Genomic DNA, 20,957 nt, shown 5'->3' with positions numbered 1-20,957 from the left:
TGTGGTCTGTGGCCAAAGGCCAAAGAGCATAAAGTAGGATGTATACCAAAGAGCTAAAAACGTTTCGTTTTTCTATCCATTTACTACAAAGAGTATATAATCACTAACTTTTAAAACTCAAAAACGTAGTGATGATTATATACTTATATACTCTTTGATTACTATTTTCTAACCTCAAAAAATCATGCCTTGTTCAACGTAATTGATATAAAAGAATATAATTATCAGTGTATTATAAATTATAATTCATCTTTTCTTAAGTAATGGCTGACACCGAGGAGTACTTTCCCCGAGGGGGCAAGAAGCCCACTACAACATACTTTAAGCAAAATGAGAACGTAAGTTTTCTCCTATTTATTTTGTATTAACCACTTATCATTACAAAATTGCCTTATAATAATAAATTCTAGCCCGTAACGGCCTTATCTTCACTGCGCGGTATGATACACGTAATTCAAATTTCATCCATGTATTTAACTTATCGTCAGCCTGTTTAGCGTCCACTGCTGGACATAGGCCTTCCCGAGAGCGAGTCACCACACGTAGTCCTCGACCTTTTTCATCCACCGACCTCCTGCTACCTTAAGGTTGTCGGTCCAAGAGGCTGGAGGTTGTTCCAAGCTCTACGTATCTCTTAATGTAATATCAGTGTAGTAATACCAGTGTGGGTTTGGTAGTTTTTAGGAGGCGCTCAAAAAGGAGAAAGAAAGAAGAAGAAGTTAAAAAGGAAGACAGAAGATGATGATGGCTATTTATCAGAGGATTTGGTCCAAGAAGTGGACCAGTCTTACAAAATCTGTGGGATTGGCTTGAATTATAAGGTTTGCTCTATACTAAAGGAATTATTATTTTCAATTCATCTGCCTGGATTTAGGTTTTTATTTTTGAATAATACCATAGGAATTCTTTGATTTTCTGAGATAAAGAACTGTCTATCGCAAAAATGCAAACTATCTCTGCATATTGTCCCAAACAGGGAGGATTCAACTTTAAGGGTGTCTGGCAGGGGCTTCCCACGACACAGTGTCTGGCAATGCATGTCGTGATTTATAATACTATTCTGAAGAAAGTATAAAAAAAATTGATTTTTACTTTGACGTAAGATTATTTACAGCTTTATTATGATTTAGCCCTATTATGATAGCTGTTGTAAAAATAAAATAATAATAAAATGTTTATACTAACATAGCTTTTAAGCATTATACTAACAAAATATACTAACATAGTTTTTTAAGCATTATATGTGTACTAACAAAATATGGGTCTTTGTTGCCTTATTAAATAAAGAATTAAATTAAAAATTAAATTAAATTACCTGTTACCTGTACCTCTTAAAGCCACCATGATCGAAACTTCATATTCTCTGATTGTTCCTCCCTGTGTTGGGGACTATACGCAGAGAAACTTTCAGCTTTTATAAAATAACGAAGGTCTGGCACACATTGGCTCTTAGTCCATTAGATTTTCTTGTACTCTAGTGATCAAACTTGTCACATGTATTTTGAAATTACTAGATAAACCCCATGGCAGTCTGTATGTCTGTGGGAACTCCTTAATTTTCACTTTTCAGGGATAAAAAGTGGTTAATGGCACTCTCCAGGTATCTATCTATACCCATGCAAAATATCACTTCAATCTATACTCCATTGTTGGGATTGAATGATAAACCCAGAAACACATTTTTCGATTTACAATATTAGTACAGATTTCCATTATACATGTCTCACACCCGGCTTTTCGAACCCATCCGCGGTCCTTTTTCGAAGGGACTCAGTTCGCGCATGCGTCGCGGTTGAGACTGCGCGCCGCGCGTGCCGCAGCCCGCTCTGAGGGTGGCTGAGGTGGGGAGGGGAACTGAGTCCCTTTGAAAAAAGGCCCCCGGATGGGTTCAAAACAAGTCGAGATATGTATAATTAGATGTTTGTGTTGTAGGTGGTTAAAGAGGGCCAGTTATTCCTGGGCCGGGTGAATCAAGTCAAAGAGACTTTGGTCCGTGTGAGGCTCCCTTGCAGAATGTGTGGTGTAGTCATGGCATGTCATATAAGTGAAGCATACACCAAGATGCTTGAAGCATATGTTAATGATCAGGTATTTATGAACCTTCTCATATTTATACAGTACGCGGCAGAAAGTAATGTACATCAGCCTTTAGAATGACATTTCGGCTTTGTAGGGCATTGACTCTGTCACTCATACCTATATGACGTTTTGTCGATCTCAACGACAGGGACAGCGCTATACAAATTTGCTATCTCCTTCTAAAAGTTGATGTCGAGACAACCAAATTTTTCCTCTTCTTACTAATGTAATATGAAAAGGACAGACACAGTTTGACAGTTTTTAGCTGTCAAATCTTGTGACTTTAGCTGCCAGTTGTGAGCCTATTGTTTAAATCTGTTGCATGTGCACTAAAATTTAGAATCTTTAAATGTAAAATTCATGTTCCATCCCTTTTTAGCAATAATAAAAAGAAAAAGATGCAGATACTCTAAATGTAGTTTAGAGAAAAACAACAGAATCATCGCCGCTGTGATTAATTCTGTTGTACACAATCTCTTAAATAAAGTAAATTGACACGTGCTATCTTTTTTTGCAGGGACCATTAAGAAAGGGATAGCAATATATTTAGAACTGTCATTTCAGTTTAGTTTAGAGAGTGTGTACAGCAGAATTTGCCCAATAATAATATTATGTTGATAATAATATGGTCATTAATTTATTAATTTAATTTTTCTTTGTTATTCTTACTTTTTTGAATTTTTTGTTGGTAGTAAAATATAATACGTTGAAGTTTATGATGTATTTTTTTCATCAGATAGACGAAGTGCAGGAACTCAAAGAGATGTTCCGGCTGGGACAGTATGTGGTGGTGAAAGTACTGGAGGTACAGACCAGTAAGCTGATGCTGTCCATGATGCCGCAGCATGTCAACAGCACTAGGACACAGGCCGACTTGCATAAGGGTATTTATTTGTCCCCTGGATTTTGCATGTTACCCAAAAGTGTACCAAGTGTTATCTAAAAATGTACCGAATGTTACCTCAAAGTGTATACCTTAAACTATACCAAATATTACTAAAAAGACTTGAGATTACTAAGCAAAGAGTGTACCTCAAAGTATACCAAACATTATTTAAAAGTGTACCAAATGTTATACAACGCTGCACCAAAGGTTACATAAAAGTGTACCAAACGTTATCTAAAAGTGTACCAAACGTACCTAAAAGTGTACCCAATGTTACACAAAGGGGCACCAAATGTTATATAAGTCTGCACCAAAGGATATCTAAAAGTGTAACAAGCGTACCTATAAATGTACCAAACATTACCTAAAAATGTACCAAACATTACCTAAAATGTACCACATTACACCTATAAGTGAACCAAATGTTACCTAAAAGTATTTGATACTAGAAGATGCCAGCGACTTCGTCCGTGTGGATTTTGGTTTTTAAAAATCCTGTGGGAACTCTTTGATTTTCCGGGATAACAATTAGCCTATGTCCTTCCCTGGGATTCAAGCTATCTCCGTACCAAATTTCGTCAAAAACGGTTGAACGGTTGGCCTGTGAAAGGGTAGCAGACAGACAGACACACTTTCGCATTTATAATATTAGTATGGATAGTATGGATTCCGTCTGGGGCAGTATGTGGCGGTGAAGCAGGTAACACTTGTTTTCTAGGAGCTCTCCTTCAAGCGGCAGTGTCATCAGTGGAAGACCATGGCTATGTGATGGACATTGGCATTCCTGGTACAAGGGCATTTCTGCCCAAGGACTCAGCTAACCCAGAGATACAGTTTTGTAAGTATTGAGAGAAATACTAATAATATAAGTCCCGCAAATTGCGCGTGGTCGCCATTTTAGTGACGTCAGCACTAGACTAAAGTTTCGAGCTGATGGTATATTTTTATTTCGGTTGACGTCAAAATTACGTCATTTCGATGTTAACGAGACATGGTTCCAGCGCAATAGCAATTTGCGGGACTTATACTAAAAGACTAAAATATCATATAGGTAGTCGAAATTATATAGACACATATGAAGCATTTTGCCTCATTTCTAATTCAAACTGCTAGAATAATGAACAGCCTTCCAGCATCAGTTTTTCCTTCCATTTTAATATGGATACCTTCAAATAAAAGTAAATAGGTATTTTCTAGGCAAGCACACTCCATCTTAGGCTGCATCATCAACTGCCAGTAGGTCTGATTGCTGCCAAGTGCTAGTCTATACTAACTCTAAAAAATAACCGGCCAAGTGCGAGACAGACTCGCGCACCGAGGGTTCCGTACTCGTGTATTTTTATTCGACATGTTGCACGATATAAATCAAAAACTAAATAAATAAAAATCTGTTTTAGAATTTTCAAGTAAAGCCCTTTCATATGATTCCCCACTTGGTATAGTTATCTTATTTTGAAAATTGAAAATACTAATTTATTATTTTTGTCATGTCATGTCATGTCATGGACATTCCCCCTTACGTGTGCTATAAGACCTTCCTATTTGCCAAATTTCATGATTCTAGGTCAACGGAAAGTACCCTATAGGTTTTTGGCAAGATACAACTGACAGACAGACAACAAAGTGATCCTATAAGGGGTCTTTTTTTTTGTTTTGAGGTACAAAACCCGATATTTTCTGGGCCAATCATCAGTCATCCGCCCACATTTCATATAAAATTCCTCCATATAAATTTTCCTTTCCAGAACTAAAAATTGTGTGCGTTCTTTTATATGCAATCAGCATTATGGTCTCTTCAATCCGATCCAAATTTACATATTCTCAACAGATACGGGCTCATTAACCTGGGTGGCCATCAAGTCACTCTCACAAGAGAGTGGTGTGATAACGCTGAGCAATTCCCTCGAGGTGCTGCAGAAAGCGTTGCAGCGGAAACCAGCCGCTTTGCTGCCGGGCACTGCCTTGGAGTTCACTGTAGACAAGGTATAGTCCACGACAGGTTGAGATGGCGATCGGGGTATGAGGCGGGGGAACGCCCCGCACACCCGCACGTTACCCGCACTGGTTTAGCGCGGCGGCTGTGCAGATATGCGGGGTGTTCCTTCCCCAATTGCCATCTCAACGTGTCGCGTACTTATATGTTCGCGACTTCGTCCGCGTGGACTACACAATGTTCAAACCCCTATTTCACCCCCTTAGGGATTAAATTTTCAAAAATCCTTTAATCCGCCCAGTAGTTTGAGCTGTGCGTCGATAGATTAGTCAGTCAGTCAGTCAGTCAGTCACTTTTTCCTTTTATATATTTAGACAAGTAACTTTGAATCGTCTAATGCGTCTACCACTGGTTCGGAAATGGAATGGCTTTCCTACTGAGAAGAACCAGCAAGAAACTCTGCGGTTGCTCTTCGTTGCTCTCGATAATAACGGTCTTTGTTATTTCCTCTTGTTATGCAGTAATGTTAAATGATTCAATATTCCTCAGCCTCTAGACAACGGCATCGAAGGCCACGTGTTGGACAACACCACTGCTTACATCCAACGAAACCAGGTCGACACTGGCAAAGGGAAGAAGCCTGCGCTGGGGCACAAGGTGAGACAAGGCATTACTAGACTAGCTGATGCCCGCGACTTCGTCCGCGTGGGTTTAGGTTTTTAAAAATCCCGTGGGAACTCTTTGATTTTCCGGGATAAAAAGTAGCTTATGTCACTATCCAGGTCCTTGACGATATCCATGCAAAAAATCACGTCGATCCGTTGCTCCGTTGCGACGTGATTGAAGGACAAACCAACAAACAAGCACACTCGCATTTATAATAGGGGTAGTGATTGCTGACGTGTTATTTTGTTGGTGTTTTGTTGCGCACCGATTGACGTTTTTCTAGGATCCCGTACCTCAAAATTTAAAAGAAACTTTTATAGGATCACTTTGTTGTATGTCTGTCTGTCGTGTCTGTCAAGAAAAGGGAAACAAAACTTATAGGGTACTTTCCGTTGACCTAGAATCATAAATTAGGCAGGTAGGTAGGTCTTATAATAATAAAAATAAAAATAGTTATAGCACAAGTAAAGGAAAAAATGCGAAAACCGTGAATTTGTGAAATGAATTACATCACAATAAAAAATTAAAAATGTGTTCATTAAAAAATTATTAGTTTACTAAATCAGATATAGATGGCGCTGCCGGTCATAAACTTGCAGTGTTGAAAGTGTTATATCTCGTACGTCGGTACGGAACCCTTCGTGTACGAGTCCGACTCCCACATGACCAGTTTTTTTTTAAAAACCAATTTCCCAGCAAAAAGTAGATTTTTTTTCGTGATTTTATCATCCTTTAGATTACAACATGGGGTTATTCAAGGGGCGGACCAACAAATTCCTGAAAGGCCGGCAACGCATTGGTGGTTCCTCTGGTACTGCAAAAGTTCATGGGCGGCGGTAATCACTTAACATCAGGTGACCCGCCTGCTCGTTTGCTCGCCATTTTATATTAAAAAAAAATCCTTATGCAAAGCTACACGGAAAAGTGAGATGCAAAATTGTGTTTATTCTAGACTAGCTGCCCCGGCGAACTTCGTACCGCCTAACAGACGATTTTTTTCTGGATTTTTGGAAAATTTTCTCTCCGTAAGAACCATCCTCGTAGTTCAAGGAATATCATAAAAAAAGAATTAGCGAATTCGGTTCAGCTGTTCTCGAGATTTGCAATCAGCAACACATTTAGTGATTTATTTTTATATTATAGATAAGGGCGCGACTACTGTACGTGGTACCACCGAAAAACATCCCGTTCATGACCATGAGAAACATTTTCGAAACCACTTACCCCGACTTGACGCAAGAGCAGAAGTTTAAAGACGGAGACATTATAAAAGATGCTCAGGTAAATAATATGTATATTGTTTTTTTTTTAATTCATAGACTACCGCTCTTAGGGTTGAATTTTTAAAGATCCTTTCTTAGCAAACGTCTAAGTCATAATCTTCTTAATATTATATATAAGGTATTTTGGATCAGCTTATTAAAACGATAATGGGGACGATTCTCTTGTACACAATCTCTAAATTAAACTAAATTAACAGGTCTAAATCTAGTGCTATCCTTTTCCCCAAGCAACATTATGAAAGGGACAGCAATAGATTTAGACGTGCCATTTTAGTTTAGTTTCGAGATTGTGTTCAACGGAATTAGCCACATTGTGTTGCTCTGAAATACAAGATTTATTTTGTTACTTTTTATAGTTTTTTACACACTTATACTTAACATCACAATAACACACACCTGAAATACAAGAGACGACATTGAAGTTTATACTTTAATTAGTTAAGCTGTTATCCTTATTAGTAAATTTTGATTCTTTTTATTAATTAATCTTTTCACGTAATCCCAAAATTCTAACCTCCCATCTTGTCAAAATCCTCGTTCCTTCAAAACACAGATTAATAATACAACTCGCTGACAAATGACAGTCCTGAATGACTAAGAAAATAGGAACGTATTTTCTTTACATATATAAAAGGAAAAGGTGACTGACTGACTGACTGACTGATTTATCAACGCACAGCTCAAACTACTGGACGGACCGGGCTGAAATTTGGCATGCAGATAGCTATTACGACGTAGGCATCCGCTAAGAAAGGATATTGGAAAATTCAACCCCTAAGGGGGTGAAATAGGGGTTTGAAATTTATGTAGTCCACACAGACGAAGTCGCGAAGTCCAGTAGTTGTAGTTTGACCTGCGCGTTTATAGATCAGTCAGTCAGTCAGTCAGCTTTTCCATTTATATATAGAATATTTGACCCCACCGGTTTACTGGGAAACCAGATTTTATTGAGTTACAAAAGTTCTTTTCGATTTCCGTAGGTACTAAAAGTAGTCGGCCGAACGGTCCACTTAAAGCTGGGAGAAGGCAGCGTGGGCTTGCTCAGTCTACGCAGGATTGCCGTCCATGAAGACTTCACCGATGAACAGGTCTTACTCAACTCCTACCCTATAGGTGAGCATCATTGACTTATATATTACTTCGTAAGGACAGGGCCATTGACCAAGCAAAATGGCACATTGGTCCTAAAATGTTTATTTAGCACCAATGCAACCTCAGTGACATCTGGATTTCAAACGGGTCGTTCATTAGTATCTAAGAGGTGGCACTGATTTATTTGGTTCCAAAACCGTGACAAATTTTGTTCGCTTGGGCATATCTTGTCATTTATATCGATGGTGAGCATACTTTTTTTTAAAGAATACTAGATGATGCCCGCGACTTCGTCCGCGTGGATTTAGGTTTTTAAAAATCCCGTGGGAACTCTTTGATTTTCCGGCATCAAAAGTAGCCTATGTCCTTCCGTGGGATGTAAGCTATATCTGTACCAAATGTCATCAAAATCGGTTGAACGGATGGGCCGTGAAAGGCTAGCAGACAGACAGACAGACACACTTTCGCATTTATAATATTAGTATGGAATATGGATTAGCTATTATAATTGCTGACTAATATTCCCCTTTCCCCTCCAATTAAGCGTAAAGCTTGTGCTAGGAGTAGGTACGACAATAGTACAACGGGTGGGATTTGAACCGGCGACCTTTCGGTTTCAGTCCGCTCCTTTACCCGTTGAGCTATCGAGGCTCTTTAGAATTTACCAAGTCCAATAAATCAAAAAATTGACGCTGGTCGAATCCTTTAACAAGAAGGCGGCCTCTGGAGTTGTCAAATCTATGTTACCTAAACTCATGTTTTTTTTATTGCGTGATAGGCTAGCGCTTGGCGACAAAATCGCTCAACGAGCCTATTGTCCGTTCATCGTAACTCGCTTATATGCTCAGCATAATCTTAGAGAGACACGACTATAAATTCCGAATCAAAGATTAAGCTAAGCATACACTCAGCCAAGTTTTTCGTAAGTAAAGTCTGAGCAAAGTTAAAGTACGCTCTATATACACGTATAACCTAAGGGTTTATTATTGTGTGATTTGCATTGGTGCCAACGTATAACTCACGCGACAAGTTACGATGAACGGACTGTACAGAAGTTTTCACTTCAATACATGAAAAAATAAAAACCGACTTCCTTACACAAACACTAAAAATTTAAAAAGAATTTAATTTATTACCGAATATATTACCTAGTACCGTAGACCTATTCCACTTCTTGATACGCCTTACTCACAACCTTGAATGGGAAGCTGGAAGAAATCTCTGTTTAGAGATAAGCATTTCCAATGTAACTTAATTTATTATTACTTTGTAACTACAATTTTGGTACAAGTAAAATGAAAATAAAAATAAATAAATAAAATATTATGTATACAAGAGTTAATATAGTTCCATAATAATACTTTTTGGTGCCGGTGCCAATTAGCTTTAGCTGCGCGAATCGTCTAGACTTCATATTTTTATGGGACTCTACAATGGCACCTCATTGGCACCGACCCCAAAAAATATTATTATGAAACTATATTAACTCTTGTATACTATATCTTTTTTTGAAGTCGGTTAAAAATCGTTGTTCTATCAACAGGCAGTACCCACGAAGTGCGGGTACTCTGCTACAATCTATGTGACTACGTGTACTCGGTGACGGACGAGCCGGCCGCGCTCGCGGAGAAGTACTTCAACACATCGCAGCTGCATGTGGGCGACATGGTGGACGCGACCGTCACCGCCATCACCGACAAGTATCTCTTCGTCACAGTGGGGAGGGTCAAAGGTGAGCTGCATACAGCCGACAGCGCGCTGCCTACCTTAATTTTGCCTGCCTGCTTAATTTTGTTTACAGCAATACCAAAAAAAATCTTTTTTTTTTTACATTGACATGGTTCAAGCGCAATAGCAATTTGCGGGAATTATACAAATGACTTTCGGATTGTCTTGAGTTGAGCGTAAGAATCACGAGTGTATGAAGATATTTTAATAAAAAGATATATTTTTAGGTTCAGTGCCACAATTGCACATGAGTGAAACAGGCATTTTTGACGACCCCAAAAAGGCCAGCAATTCTAAATTGACGAAGAAAAAATTTAAGGTAAGTTTTTTTTTTTTTAATTAAGAGTTCATAAAACTTTGGGTTTGCTGACTATACTAAAGTCAAAGTCAAATAATTTATTCAAAGGAATTGTACAGTTTTTGATGGTCAATTGTTGGATTTATAAGATGATGTAATGCTGATAATTAGTTTATATATAAACTTAAAACTAAAGCTATTAAATTAAAACATGAAATCTACAGCATTCTAATAGGATTGATCCAAAAAGATAACAAATATGGCGGTACTGATCACGTGACTTTATTTTGAAATGACCTCTAGTGATGCGCTATTGCTGAACTATATCAGGAATGAACGATTGAACGAATAACTCTGATGTACAAAATGATTTCGTTTTATGTACTTGCAAAACCTATATAGTCCGTAAAAAATGAGAACTTACACGCTATTTTAGCTCAATGTGTCTGTCATGTCAAAACTACGATTCACCTTTTGTAATAAATACTAAAATTGGACTGCCACAAAACCAAATAAGATAAAATCGTACCTTTGACATGATAGTTGTCACAAAAAGTTAAAATGGCGCGTGAGAACGTAAAATTAACATAAACTTTATTTAAATAACTCGATCGTTTTTGATTCTGAACGAATTATCGATGTGTACGGTCACTCACATTCATTCATTTTTAGTCTGTGGTTGCAATGTTGTTTCTCTAACTCTAAAGAAATCAAAGAATGCGGAACGTCAAAACTAGCATTTTAGTTCTATCTGTGGATCTTAATTTTTGTTTTCATTTAGTTTTTATTAAAAACTAGATGATGCCCGCGACTTCGTCCGCTCGGATTTGAGTTTTTAAAAATTCCACTTGAGACCGTCATTAGCAATAACAATGGGATTACATTCGACATGCGATTTTACGAGATAAAAAGTAGCCTATGTCCTTTCCCGGGATGCAAGCTATCGCTGTACCAAATTTCGTCAAAATCGATTAAACGGATGGACCGTGAAAGGCTAGCAGACAGACAGACAGACACACTTTCGCATTTATAATATTAGTATGGATTTTACTTAAATCATGGATAAATTAAAAGAATATACCTGTTTATTTTAATTAAGATGTTGTTCGTGGACCACAAGATGTTTGTGCGTGTTTTTAATTGTTTTATGATCGGGAAAAGTGTTACGAAGTTACGTGTTAGTTAAACGGTGTGTTTGTTTACGTTTTGGATCAATTCGATCGGGCCGGACTTTGTGTAATGTTATTGAAGTCATAAAGTTGAGTTAGTCGTTATTAGTTAACTTAAAACCAGGTGGGTCAAGTGGTGAAGGCGCGCGTGCTGGCACTGAATCCTGAGAAGCAGTTTCTGTATCTGACGCTGAAGCCGTCCCTGCTGGACCCGGAACTCGAGATCCTGCAGAGCCTGGACCAGGCGGCAGTGGGGAAAGCATACACTGGGGTTATCGCGGTAATTCATTTTGTCATTAATTAAAATTGAACCTTCATAGTGTTAGCTTATTGAAGGTAGTTTAATGAATTAGTCAATATTTGACTCATCCGATGTCACGCAATCTGTGGTGGGGCAGCCATCTAGATTCGATTTTTATAAATACGGGTGTTTGACGGTTTTTACTCCAGTCTCGTCCCGACTCGAGACTCGCGACTAATAAATAATTTTGTGATTAGGTCGCGATTTTGATTGAGTGGTTGCAATCCGAGTTCTATCCGTCATCCGTGAGAATACCAGCGATTATCTACGACATATGTCATAAGCTACCATACAAAACAAAAAGGAACGTATTTTCTCGGACTCGGATCGGATGAGTGCGTAACCGCCGTTACGCTTAGTTGGAGGGGAAAGGAGAATATTATGGGAATATTAGTCATCATAAACATAGCTAATATTCTTTAAAAAAAACGGTTGGTATGTTTTTTTTTTTTCAAAAAATACGTCCGATGAATTGTAGTATATTTTGGTTGCAGTGCATCAAAGACTACCTCCTCGTATCGTTCTTCAACAGCGTGACAGCGTTTGTGCCGAAGAGGTGGGTGTGCGCTGAGCCGCTGGACAACCTCAGCGACGCGTTCCATCGCGGACAGATTGTGAGTCCTTCGTGAAACCTCCACCAATGATGATGATAATGATCTTCTTCTCGTGCCTCTCCACTTGGAGAGGTTGGAGGTTGGCCGTCAGCCGTACCCATATCTAAATATATAAAATGAAAAAGTGACTGACTGACTGACTGATCTATCAACGCACAGCTCAAACTACTGGACGGATCGGGCTGAAATTTGGCATGCAGATAGCTATTATGACGTAGGCATCCGCTAAGAAAGAATTTTTTAAAATTCAACCCCTAAGAGGGTGAAATAGGGTTCAAAATTTGTGTAGTCCACGCGGACGAAGTCGCGAGCATAAACTAGTTTTAAATATATAAAAAGAAAAGACGACTGACTGACTGATCTATCAACGCACAGCTCAAACTACTGGACGTATCGGACTGAAATTTGGCATGCAGATAGCTATTATGATGTAGGCATCCGCTAAGAAAGATTTTTTTTAAATTCAACCCCTAAGAGGGTGAAATAGGGTTCAAAATTTGTGTAGTCCACGCGGACGAAGTCGCGAGCATAAACTAGTTTTAAATATATAAAAAGAAAAGACGACTGACTGACTGATCTATCAACGCACTGCTCAAACTACTGGACGTATCAGACTGAAATTTTGCATGCAGATAGCTATTACGACGTAGGCATCCGCTAAGAAAGGATTTTTGAAAATTCAACTCCTAAGGGGGTGAAATAGGGGTTTGAAATTTGTGTAGTAGTTTATTATAAACTGGCTGATGCCTGCAACTTCGTACGCGTGGATTTAGGTTTTTAAAAATCCTGTGGGAACTCACTCCCGGGATAAAAAGTAGCCTATGTCACTCTCCATGTCTTTAACTATAACCATGCAAAAAATCACGTCGATCCGTTGCTCCGTTGCGACGTGATTGAAGGACAAACCAACAAACAAACACTCTTTCGCATTTATAATATTATGGGTAGTGGGTACTGATGTGAAAGTGTGTTTGTTGGTTTGTACTTCAATCACATCGCAACGGATTGACGTGATTTTTTGCATGGGTATAGTCAAAGACCTGGAGAGTGACATGGCCACATGTGAGTGGCTATTTTTTATCCCGAAAAATCTAAGAGTTCCCATGGGATTTTTAAAAACCATGCGCAACGAAGTCGCGGGCTTCAGCTAGTCTCTTCATATAGTTTTCTGTCTTTCGTTTCCCGTCTTATGTTATCATAGGATCATGGATTAACATCTTGAGGAAACCTACATACCTGAGAGTTCTTCATGATGTTTTCGGTGGTATGTGAATTGTGAAGTCTGTCAATCCGCACTTCGCTCTGCTCATTTTAAGTATAGAATTACTATTTCAGGTAAAATGTACCATCATTAATGTAAATCCTGAAACGAAAAAGATGTGTGGAAGCCTCACCAAAGCCCCGTTTAAAGTGATCGTGAGTATTATATTAAACTAATGTTATTTTACAATATTCTAATAAGATAAAGTAAGATGATATTAATCAACAAAATTATATTCAGGAAAATTATGTCAGACCTACAAAGCGTAAATTCAAAGATCGTGAGTGTGATGCCGAAAAGCAAAAACCAGATGACTCTGAAACTATAAAGCAAGATGAAAATGAACAGAAAGATATTTCAAACAGTGAAATGAATAAAATTGACTCCGACGAAATTCAAGAGCCTAAAAAAAAGAAAAAAAAGAAAAATAATAAAGTAACAGAAGAGGAAATCGATGGAAGCAATGAAAATATTGAAACTGGTGAAACGAATCGAAAAAAGAAAAAGAAAAATAAGATAATAAATGTTGATAATTCTACAAACAATGCCGATACAGAAATCAATGGCACAACAACTATTAAAGACGGCAAAAAGAAGAAAGATAAGAAATTGAAAAAGCAAGAAGTCGAACAAAAAGAAGATTCTGAAAGTGACCCAATCGAAACAGACATATGTGACGACATCGACCAAGTTCTAACACCGCAGAATTGGAGCTTCGTCGACTTGACCGACTGTTTAACCGCTAAACAGTATAAAAAGAGAGTAGTCGCCTTAATTAAATGTATAGACGAAAGAACAAAACGCTTAGAAAGCATAGATAAAAATATAGGAAATATGGAAGAAAAAGGGTTGAACGCGAAAAATAAGAAATACCACACAGCTATGCATACAGAGAAATTAGTCATACAAAAGCAAACTGAAAAACTATCGGAAGTTTTAAAAATAGCGCAGGAAAAGTTAAAGGAGTTTGGTATAGAAATACAAAAAGATAGTAAAAAGAAAGAGAAATCTGTAGCTACAACATCAGATGAAATAAAAGTAGAAGTTAAGGAAGATGTAGACAAATTAAAAGAAATGAAGCTGGATATAGATAGCTTGCAACCGGTGGTCAAAGTGCCAAGTGCTAAGGACTTTTGGTCCTTAGATACAGATGTTATTACTGATAAAATAAAAATAAAAGAATCGAGTAGCAGTGAAGAAGAGGTATGTATTAAAATGTCTATTAATATAACATTAAGAACATATGAGACTTACTTAACTTTAACTACTACTACTATAACTACTCATATTGACTTTATTTGCGACCAATATTATGATGAATTTTTTGAAGGAAATCTTCGTAACGGATGTTCGTAATGGGGACCTTAATCACAAAAATGAAATGAACTATTGAATGTCGCGATGAAACGCACCTTAATGGCTAGGCAGTGTTGTACTCTATCTCACTCACTCATATCGACAACTGAGGAGAGAGATAGAGTACCTCGAAGACTTTTTGTCCTTATTTAGTCTAGACATAACAATTTTGCAGGAACAAGAGAAACCCAAAAAGAAACGCAAAAAGCTAACAGTGGCAGAAAAAGCATCCAAAGCAAGAGAAGAAGAAGAGAGAATACGGGAGATGGAGAAGAGAGCTATAGAGAGTGAGAACGCGCCTCGGTCGAGTGACCAATTTGAGAGGGCCTTGCTCGCTCAACCGAACTGCAGTCAGCTTTGGATTGCGTACATGGCCTTCCATCTACAGGTGAGTGTTCATGTGTGAAAAAACTTCGAAAAGGAATTTGTTAAGATAAAAATGTAAAACAATTTTCTTATCATAGTATTTCGGCTATCCTGAAAAGATTTTCTCCGACAAGGGTAAACAATTTACGAAAATTTCATTCTTTTTGATTCTTATTATATAAATATAAAACATGATTTATCACCATTTTTGAAGCAATAAATCAATATTGTAACCTAATCTAACCTATCAGTATATAGGCATATTCATTATTAAAACAATGCCTCATAGAAATAATCTGATTTAAAAAAAGATTGATTTGATCGTCAGTTGGCAGCACGTTCAGATGCGCCGGTGAGTCTACCTCACTGGGATGCCAAAATAATAATAAATCAAACTAACTATAACGCTTAAAATTTAACTCCTCACGCGCCATTTTAACTTTTTGTGTCAAATTTCATGTCAAAAGTACGATTTTAGTCCTTATTTTAAAGGTGAACCGCACTTTTGACATGACAGTTACCCATAGAGTTAAAATGGCGCGTGAGGAGTTATTTTGTACAGGATATAAAATCTGTCGATAAGTTATTTAGCAACGTTGTTTTGTCTTGTCAAATTGTATGGCCTTTTTTGACAAATAACATCATTGCTAAGAACTCATCGACCGATTACTTTGCTTACAGTACGCGGCAGAAAGTAATGAACATCGGCCTTTACGTTGTCTCTTTCACTCATACCATATAGGTATGAGTGACGTTTTGTCGGTCTCAACGACAGGGACAGCGCTATACAAATTTGCTATCTCCTTCTAAAAGTCGATGTACATTACTTTCGGCCGCGTTCTGTACGACTTTCGGTCGTTAATGGATTTGTTCTTCAGGCGACTGAGATAGAAAAAGCGCGTGCTGTTGGACGTAAGGCGCTCCATACCATCAACTTCAGAGAGGAAGGAGAGAAGCTGAACGTGTGGCTCGCTCTACTGAACCTTGAACATCGCTTCGGAACTAAGGTGAGAGAAGTATAATAGTATTTGATAAAAGTGTGCTGTTTTGGTAACTAGGCCTCAGACGAAGATTTGCGCTGTCTAAAAGTTCCTTTTTTTAGGGTTCCGTAGCCGAATGGCAAAAAACGGAACCCTTATAGATTCGTCATGTCTGTCTGTCTGTCCGTCCGTATGTCACAGCCACTTTTTCCGAAACTATAAGAGCTATACTGTTGAAACTTGGTAAGTAGATGTATTCTGTGAACCGCATTAAGATTTTTACACAAAAATAGAAAAAAAAACAACCAGTTTTTTTCGTAAACGTATGCAAAGCGAGCGTGGCCATATCGATGTTCTTCATCGGCAAAAACGCATCCCTCAGTCGAAACAATCGCGCTGCCACATTTATTTATTTGTATTCCCAGGAAACCCAACAAAAGACCATCGAAGACGCCCTCCAAATGAACGAACCATACGAAATCCACTCGAAACTCCTGGACATTTTAGTGGAGACCAGCAAGCCTCAGGAGTTGGTGTCGCTAGTGGAGCTGATGCTGCGCAAGTACCGCGGGCGCGCGCCGGTGTACGCGGCGTGCGGACTGGCGTGCTTCAGCGCGGGGCTGACGGACAAGGCGCGACAGGTCATGCAGAAGGGGATTGCTGCTTTGGAGAAAAAGGAGCGTAAGTATACTCACTTGTCCCTCCTTCTTACTACCTTGTACTCCTTCCCTCTCAAACTCCCTTGCCTCCCCTCCCTTCTCCCCTTCAATGGGGTGTACCGCGGTACAGGTTCAGGAGTGCTTAACCTCGGGGCTGACGGACAAGGCGCAAGTCATGCAGAAGGGGATTGCTGCTTTGGAGAAAAAGGAGCGTAAGTATACTCACTTGTCCCTCCTTCTTACTACCTTGTACTCCTTCCCTCTCAAACTCCCTTGCCTCCCCTCCCTTCTCCCCTTCAATGGGGTGTACCGCGGTACAGGTTCAGGAGTGCTTAACCTCGGGGCTGACGGACAAGGCGCAAGTCATGCAGAAGGGGATTGCTGCTTTGGAGAAAAAGGAGCGTAAGTATACTCACTTGTCCCTCCTTCTTACCACCTTGTACTCCTTCCCTCTCAAACTCCCTTGCCTCCCCTCCCTTCTCCCCTTCAATGGGGTGTACTGCGGTACAGGTTCAGGAGTGCTTAACCTCGGGGCTGACGGACAAGGCGCAAGTCATGCAGAAGGGGATTGCTGCTTTGGAGAAAAAGGAGCGTAAGTATACTCACTTGTCCCTCCTTCTTACTACCTTGTACTCCTTCCCTCTCAAACTCCCTTGCCTCCCCTCCCTTCTCCCCTTCAATGGGGTGTACCGCGGTACAGGTTCAGGAGTGCTTAACCTCGGGGCTGACGGACAAGGCGCAAGTCATGCAGAAGGGGATTGCTGCTTTGGAGAAAAAGGAGCGTAAGTATACTCACTTGTCCCTCCTTCTTACCACCTTGTACTCCTTCCCTCTCAAACTCCCTTGCCTCCCCTCCCTTCTCCCCTTCAATGGGGTGTACCGCGGTACAGGTTCAGGAGTGCTTAACCTCGGGGCTGACGGCAGTGGCGTGCACAGAGTTTGAAGCCAGGGTAAGCATTAGTAAGATAGGCCGTAGATACACCTTATAGGGACCTGCTGAATGGCAGGTCATAAAGAAAAATGAGCACTGGTCATTTCAACTAGGGTAAGCAGTACTTTTATGCCTCTATGAATTGCACGCCACTGGCTGACGGACAAGGCGCAAGTCATGCAGAAGGGGATTGCTGCTATAGAAAAAAGGAGCGTAAGTATGCTTTAATATTACTCTTTACTTCCATTTAGTGTAGGAAACTCTTCCCATCGCCCCTCCACTCATCTCCCCTCACCTTCTCATTCCCCCCATCCCTCTTCCCTTTATACCCCTCCAGTGAATCAATCCTTAGTTTTTACTATCCATGGTTAGAGATCCAGGCACCAGAAATCCCCAGGAGTAACTTATGATATTAGTAAACTACAAAAGTTATTAAAATTCTTATGCGATCAAGACATAACCTAAAAATCTGACATTCCGAACTGTTGGGCGGCCACAACGTGTTACAGTCTACAGCAGTGGTCGTCACACTTTTTTGGTCAAGGGCCACATAGGACAATGTGAGATAGTACTGAGGGCCGTACACTTGTGAATTGTACCTATGTGAAAACTAGCAACGCGGGTGCAAGTGAATGTAGGTAAATAAAAACAAAAATATTTATTTGAGATTTTGGTTAGGTACAAAGAAAAACACATTTTATTGTAAGGTAGTTAGGCACTTAAGTAATAAATAAAAAAGTTTACAATTCACGAATTATGTTCATTTGCTGTTGCATTTTTTTTACAATTTCTGCTATGTTCACGTCTTTGGGACTACGTGAAATCCTCATGGTGTCTTTTAAATGACTGGAAGGCGATTGCGATATTTTTTTTAAAATATTGATTGCGATACTTAATCGTAGGTATAATTAGTATTTTTTGTAAAATTATTTGGCCGCACAAATACCAGCGGCGGGCCGCATGCGGCCCGGGGGCCGCAGTTTGACGACCACGGGTCTACAGAGTACTAGAGGCAGTGTTGCCAACTTAGTTTGATCCAAATACCCAGTGCGTAATGAGCGTTATTCTCAAGCCGTGTCTATAGAGAAGTTTCTTCAAAAATGGTTAATTCTTTCGCAGATGTATCTCTGCTAGTCCGGTTCGCGCAACTAGAACGCTCGCACGGCGACCGCGAGCGTTCGGAAGCGCTGTTCGAGCAAGTGTTGGCCGTGTACCCGCAGCGAGTGGACGTGTGCTCCGCTTACGTCGACTTGCTGATCAAAGCTAAGGACGTCGACCATGTGCGGTAAGCTACCAATACACCATTGTATCACCCTTCCTAATCTAAACTAAATTAAAAACTTATCTTCTTATACAACAAAAAATTACAAGTTAAAATTAACTACTTAATCATTTTATACTATTCGCATCAGCACAGCTATCGTTTCAGCACTTATGTCGCATATTATATTGCACTTATTGTTTTTTTACAATGATCATTTATAATAATTCCGTTATACCTCTTCTCATATTTTTTTTATTTATTTTTTATTTTATGTACGGTCTTAGTTTTCTTATATTGGCCCCGATTCTCTAGTCTCTCTCTAAACTAAATTTAGAGTATCTGCATCCTTTTCTTTTTACTAATGCTAAAAAAGGAACGGAACATGACTTTCACATTTAAAGACTCTAAATTTTAGTGCACAATACAAATTTAAACAGTAGGTTCGCGAGTGCGTGCTAAAATCACGGGTTTTACCATCTAAAAATTAAATTTAGAAATGTCAAACTGCTTCTGTCCTTTTCATATTACAATAGTAAGAAGAGGGTGCGAATACTCTAAAATTAGGTTGTGCTTAGAATCGGTGCCATTGGGGCGGATTCTCTGATACACAATCTCTAAACTAAACTAAAATGGCACGTCTAAATCTATTGCTATCCCTTTCATAATGTTGCTTGCGGAAAAGGATAGCACTCGATTTAGACCTGTTAATTTAGTATAGTTTAGAGATTGTGTACAAGAGAATCGGCCCCATTGTTAGTCTTTTTTTAGTTATTTGTTTAAACCTTAGTTTAGTTGTTTGCGTATTTTATTTTTATAATATACTGTAGTAGGTAAATACCTCGTCCGTGACTTCACTTGTTAAGGCTCCCACTGAAAACCAGCGCTGCAGCTTGCTGCAGCATGATGCTGAGTGGGAGACCTATATTTGGTCACACGTACTCGTATATATATATAGTATATCTTTATTAGTATTATTTTTTACTCATCAGTGTATATGTAGATTGACTTAATTAGCTTTTAAGGTTTATTGTAGTATTGTGATCAAATAAAAGTTTTCTTTCTTTCTTTCTTCTTCCTTATCCACCCTTTGTTCTTAACCATCGTACAAAAAATAACACTATTATCTATTGTATAAAAATGAATCACTAAATGTGTTGCTCATCGCAAATCTCGAGAACAGCTGAACCGATTTCGCTAATTCTTTTTTTATAATATTCCCTGAAGTACGAGGATGGTTCTTACGGAGAAGAAAAAATATTCGAATCGACTGTTAGGCCGTAGGCGGAACGAAGTTCGCCAGGTCCGCTAGTTTTTTTATAATTTTCATGGCGGCGATTTTGAAATTGTTATTTGTTATGCAGCAATAGAAATACACATTCTGTGAAAATTTCAACTCTACCTATACTACTACGGTTCACGAGATACAACCCACAGACAGACTGAATTAGTAATAGAGTCCCGTTGCACATTTCGGAGCCCTAAAAATGTATTTCTTCTGGACTTTTAATAATCCGAAATATGTTTGTACAGGCAAGTGATGGAGCGAATGACGTCACTCCAGCTTCCGGCGCGCAAGATGAAGGTGCTGTACAAAAAGTGGATCGAAGCGGAAGAGAAGATCGGAGACGCGGCGCACGCCGACAGCGCGCGACAACTCGCGATGAAGTTCATTAATAAAGCAAAGTTTTAATTTAACTGTGAACAATAAATTAATTTACAATGTTTTGTTGTGTTTCTATCCTCTCACCAGACGATTAAAAAGTCTATTTTCTTTAGATTCCTGTTTTTGTGGTCCACAGAGAATTCAACCTCGAGAGATATTGGCGGGGAACAGGGAGAATACTTTGTTGTGATTGCTGGACTCAAAAGTCACGTAATTAAGACAGAATGAGGGTACCGAACGGGCGTGGGCCGACTTTTATGCTAAGCAACTGCCTAAGCTTGGCGACCTAATAATCGTGGTCCCTTCAATGATATTATAACAGATTATGACTGTATTTTTAATTCAGTCAAACTTTAGAAGTACTTTTAAATCGTTAAATGCATCTACCACTGGCTCGAAATGCCTTTCCTACCGAAAAGAACCAGCAA

The 20,957-nt window shown here is 39.0% G+C and overlaps 2 protein-coding genes across 2 annotated transcripts in view; both read left to right on the top strand.

The window, feature by feature from the left end:
• roh (reduction of Rh1) overlaps positions 1-20,957 on the top strand; it is a 135,627-nt gene that overhangs the window by 58,879 nt on the left and 55,791 nt on the right. The gene's annotated exons all lie outside the window — the stretch shown is intronic.
• On the top strand, positions 144-20,590 carry Rrp5 (Ribosomal RNA Processing 5). The gene is made up of 20 exons (XM_034978197.2): positions 144-338; positions 678-821; positions 1,933-2,088; positions 2,816-2,963; positions 3,684-3,803; positions 4,794-4,948; positions 5,448-5,555; positions 6,708-6,845; positions 7,828-7,960; positions 9,483-9,671; positions 9,895-9,986; positions 11,259-11,414; positions 11,930-12,049; positions 13,385-13,465; positions 13,551-14,513; positions 14,842-15,054; positions 15,911-16,039; positions 16,438-16,693; positions 18,722-18,887; positions 20,397-20,590. The coding sequence occupies exons 1-20, from the start codon at positions 264-266 to the stop codon at positions 20,554-20,556; spliced, it is 3,702 nt and encodes a 1,233-aa protein (XP_034834088.1). The 5' UTR covers positions 144-263; the 3' UTR covers positions 20,557-20,590.

This window comes from Maniola hyperantus, chromosome 18, assembly GCF_902806685.2.
Source record: "Maniola hyperantus chromosome 18, iAphHyp1.2, whole genome shotgun sequence".
Classification (NCBI taxonomy): domain Eukaryota; kingdom Metazoa; phylum Arthropoda; class Insecta; order Lepidoptera; family Nymphalidae; genus Maniola; species Maniola hyperantus.
Note: the sequence above shows the minus strand (reverse complement) of the source record. Positions and strands in the feature narration are given on the sequence as shown.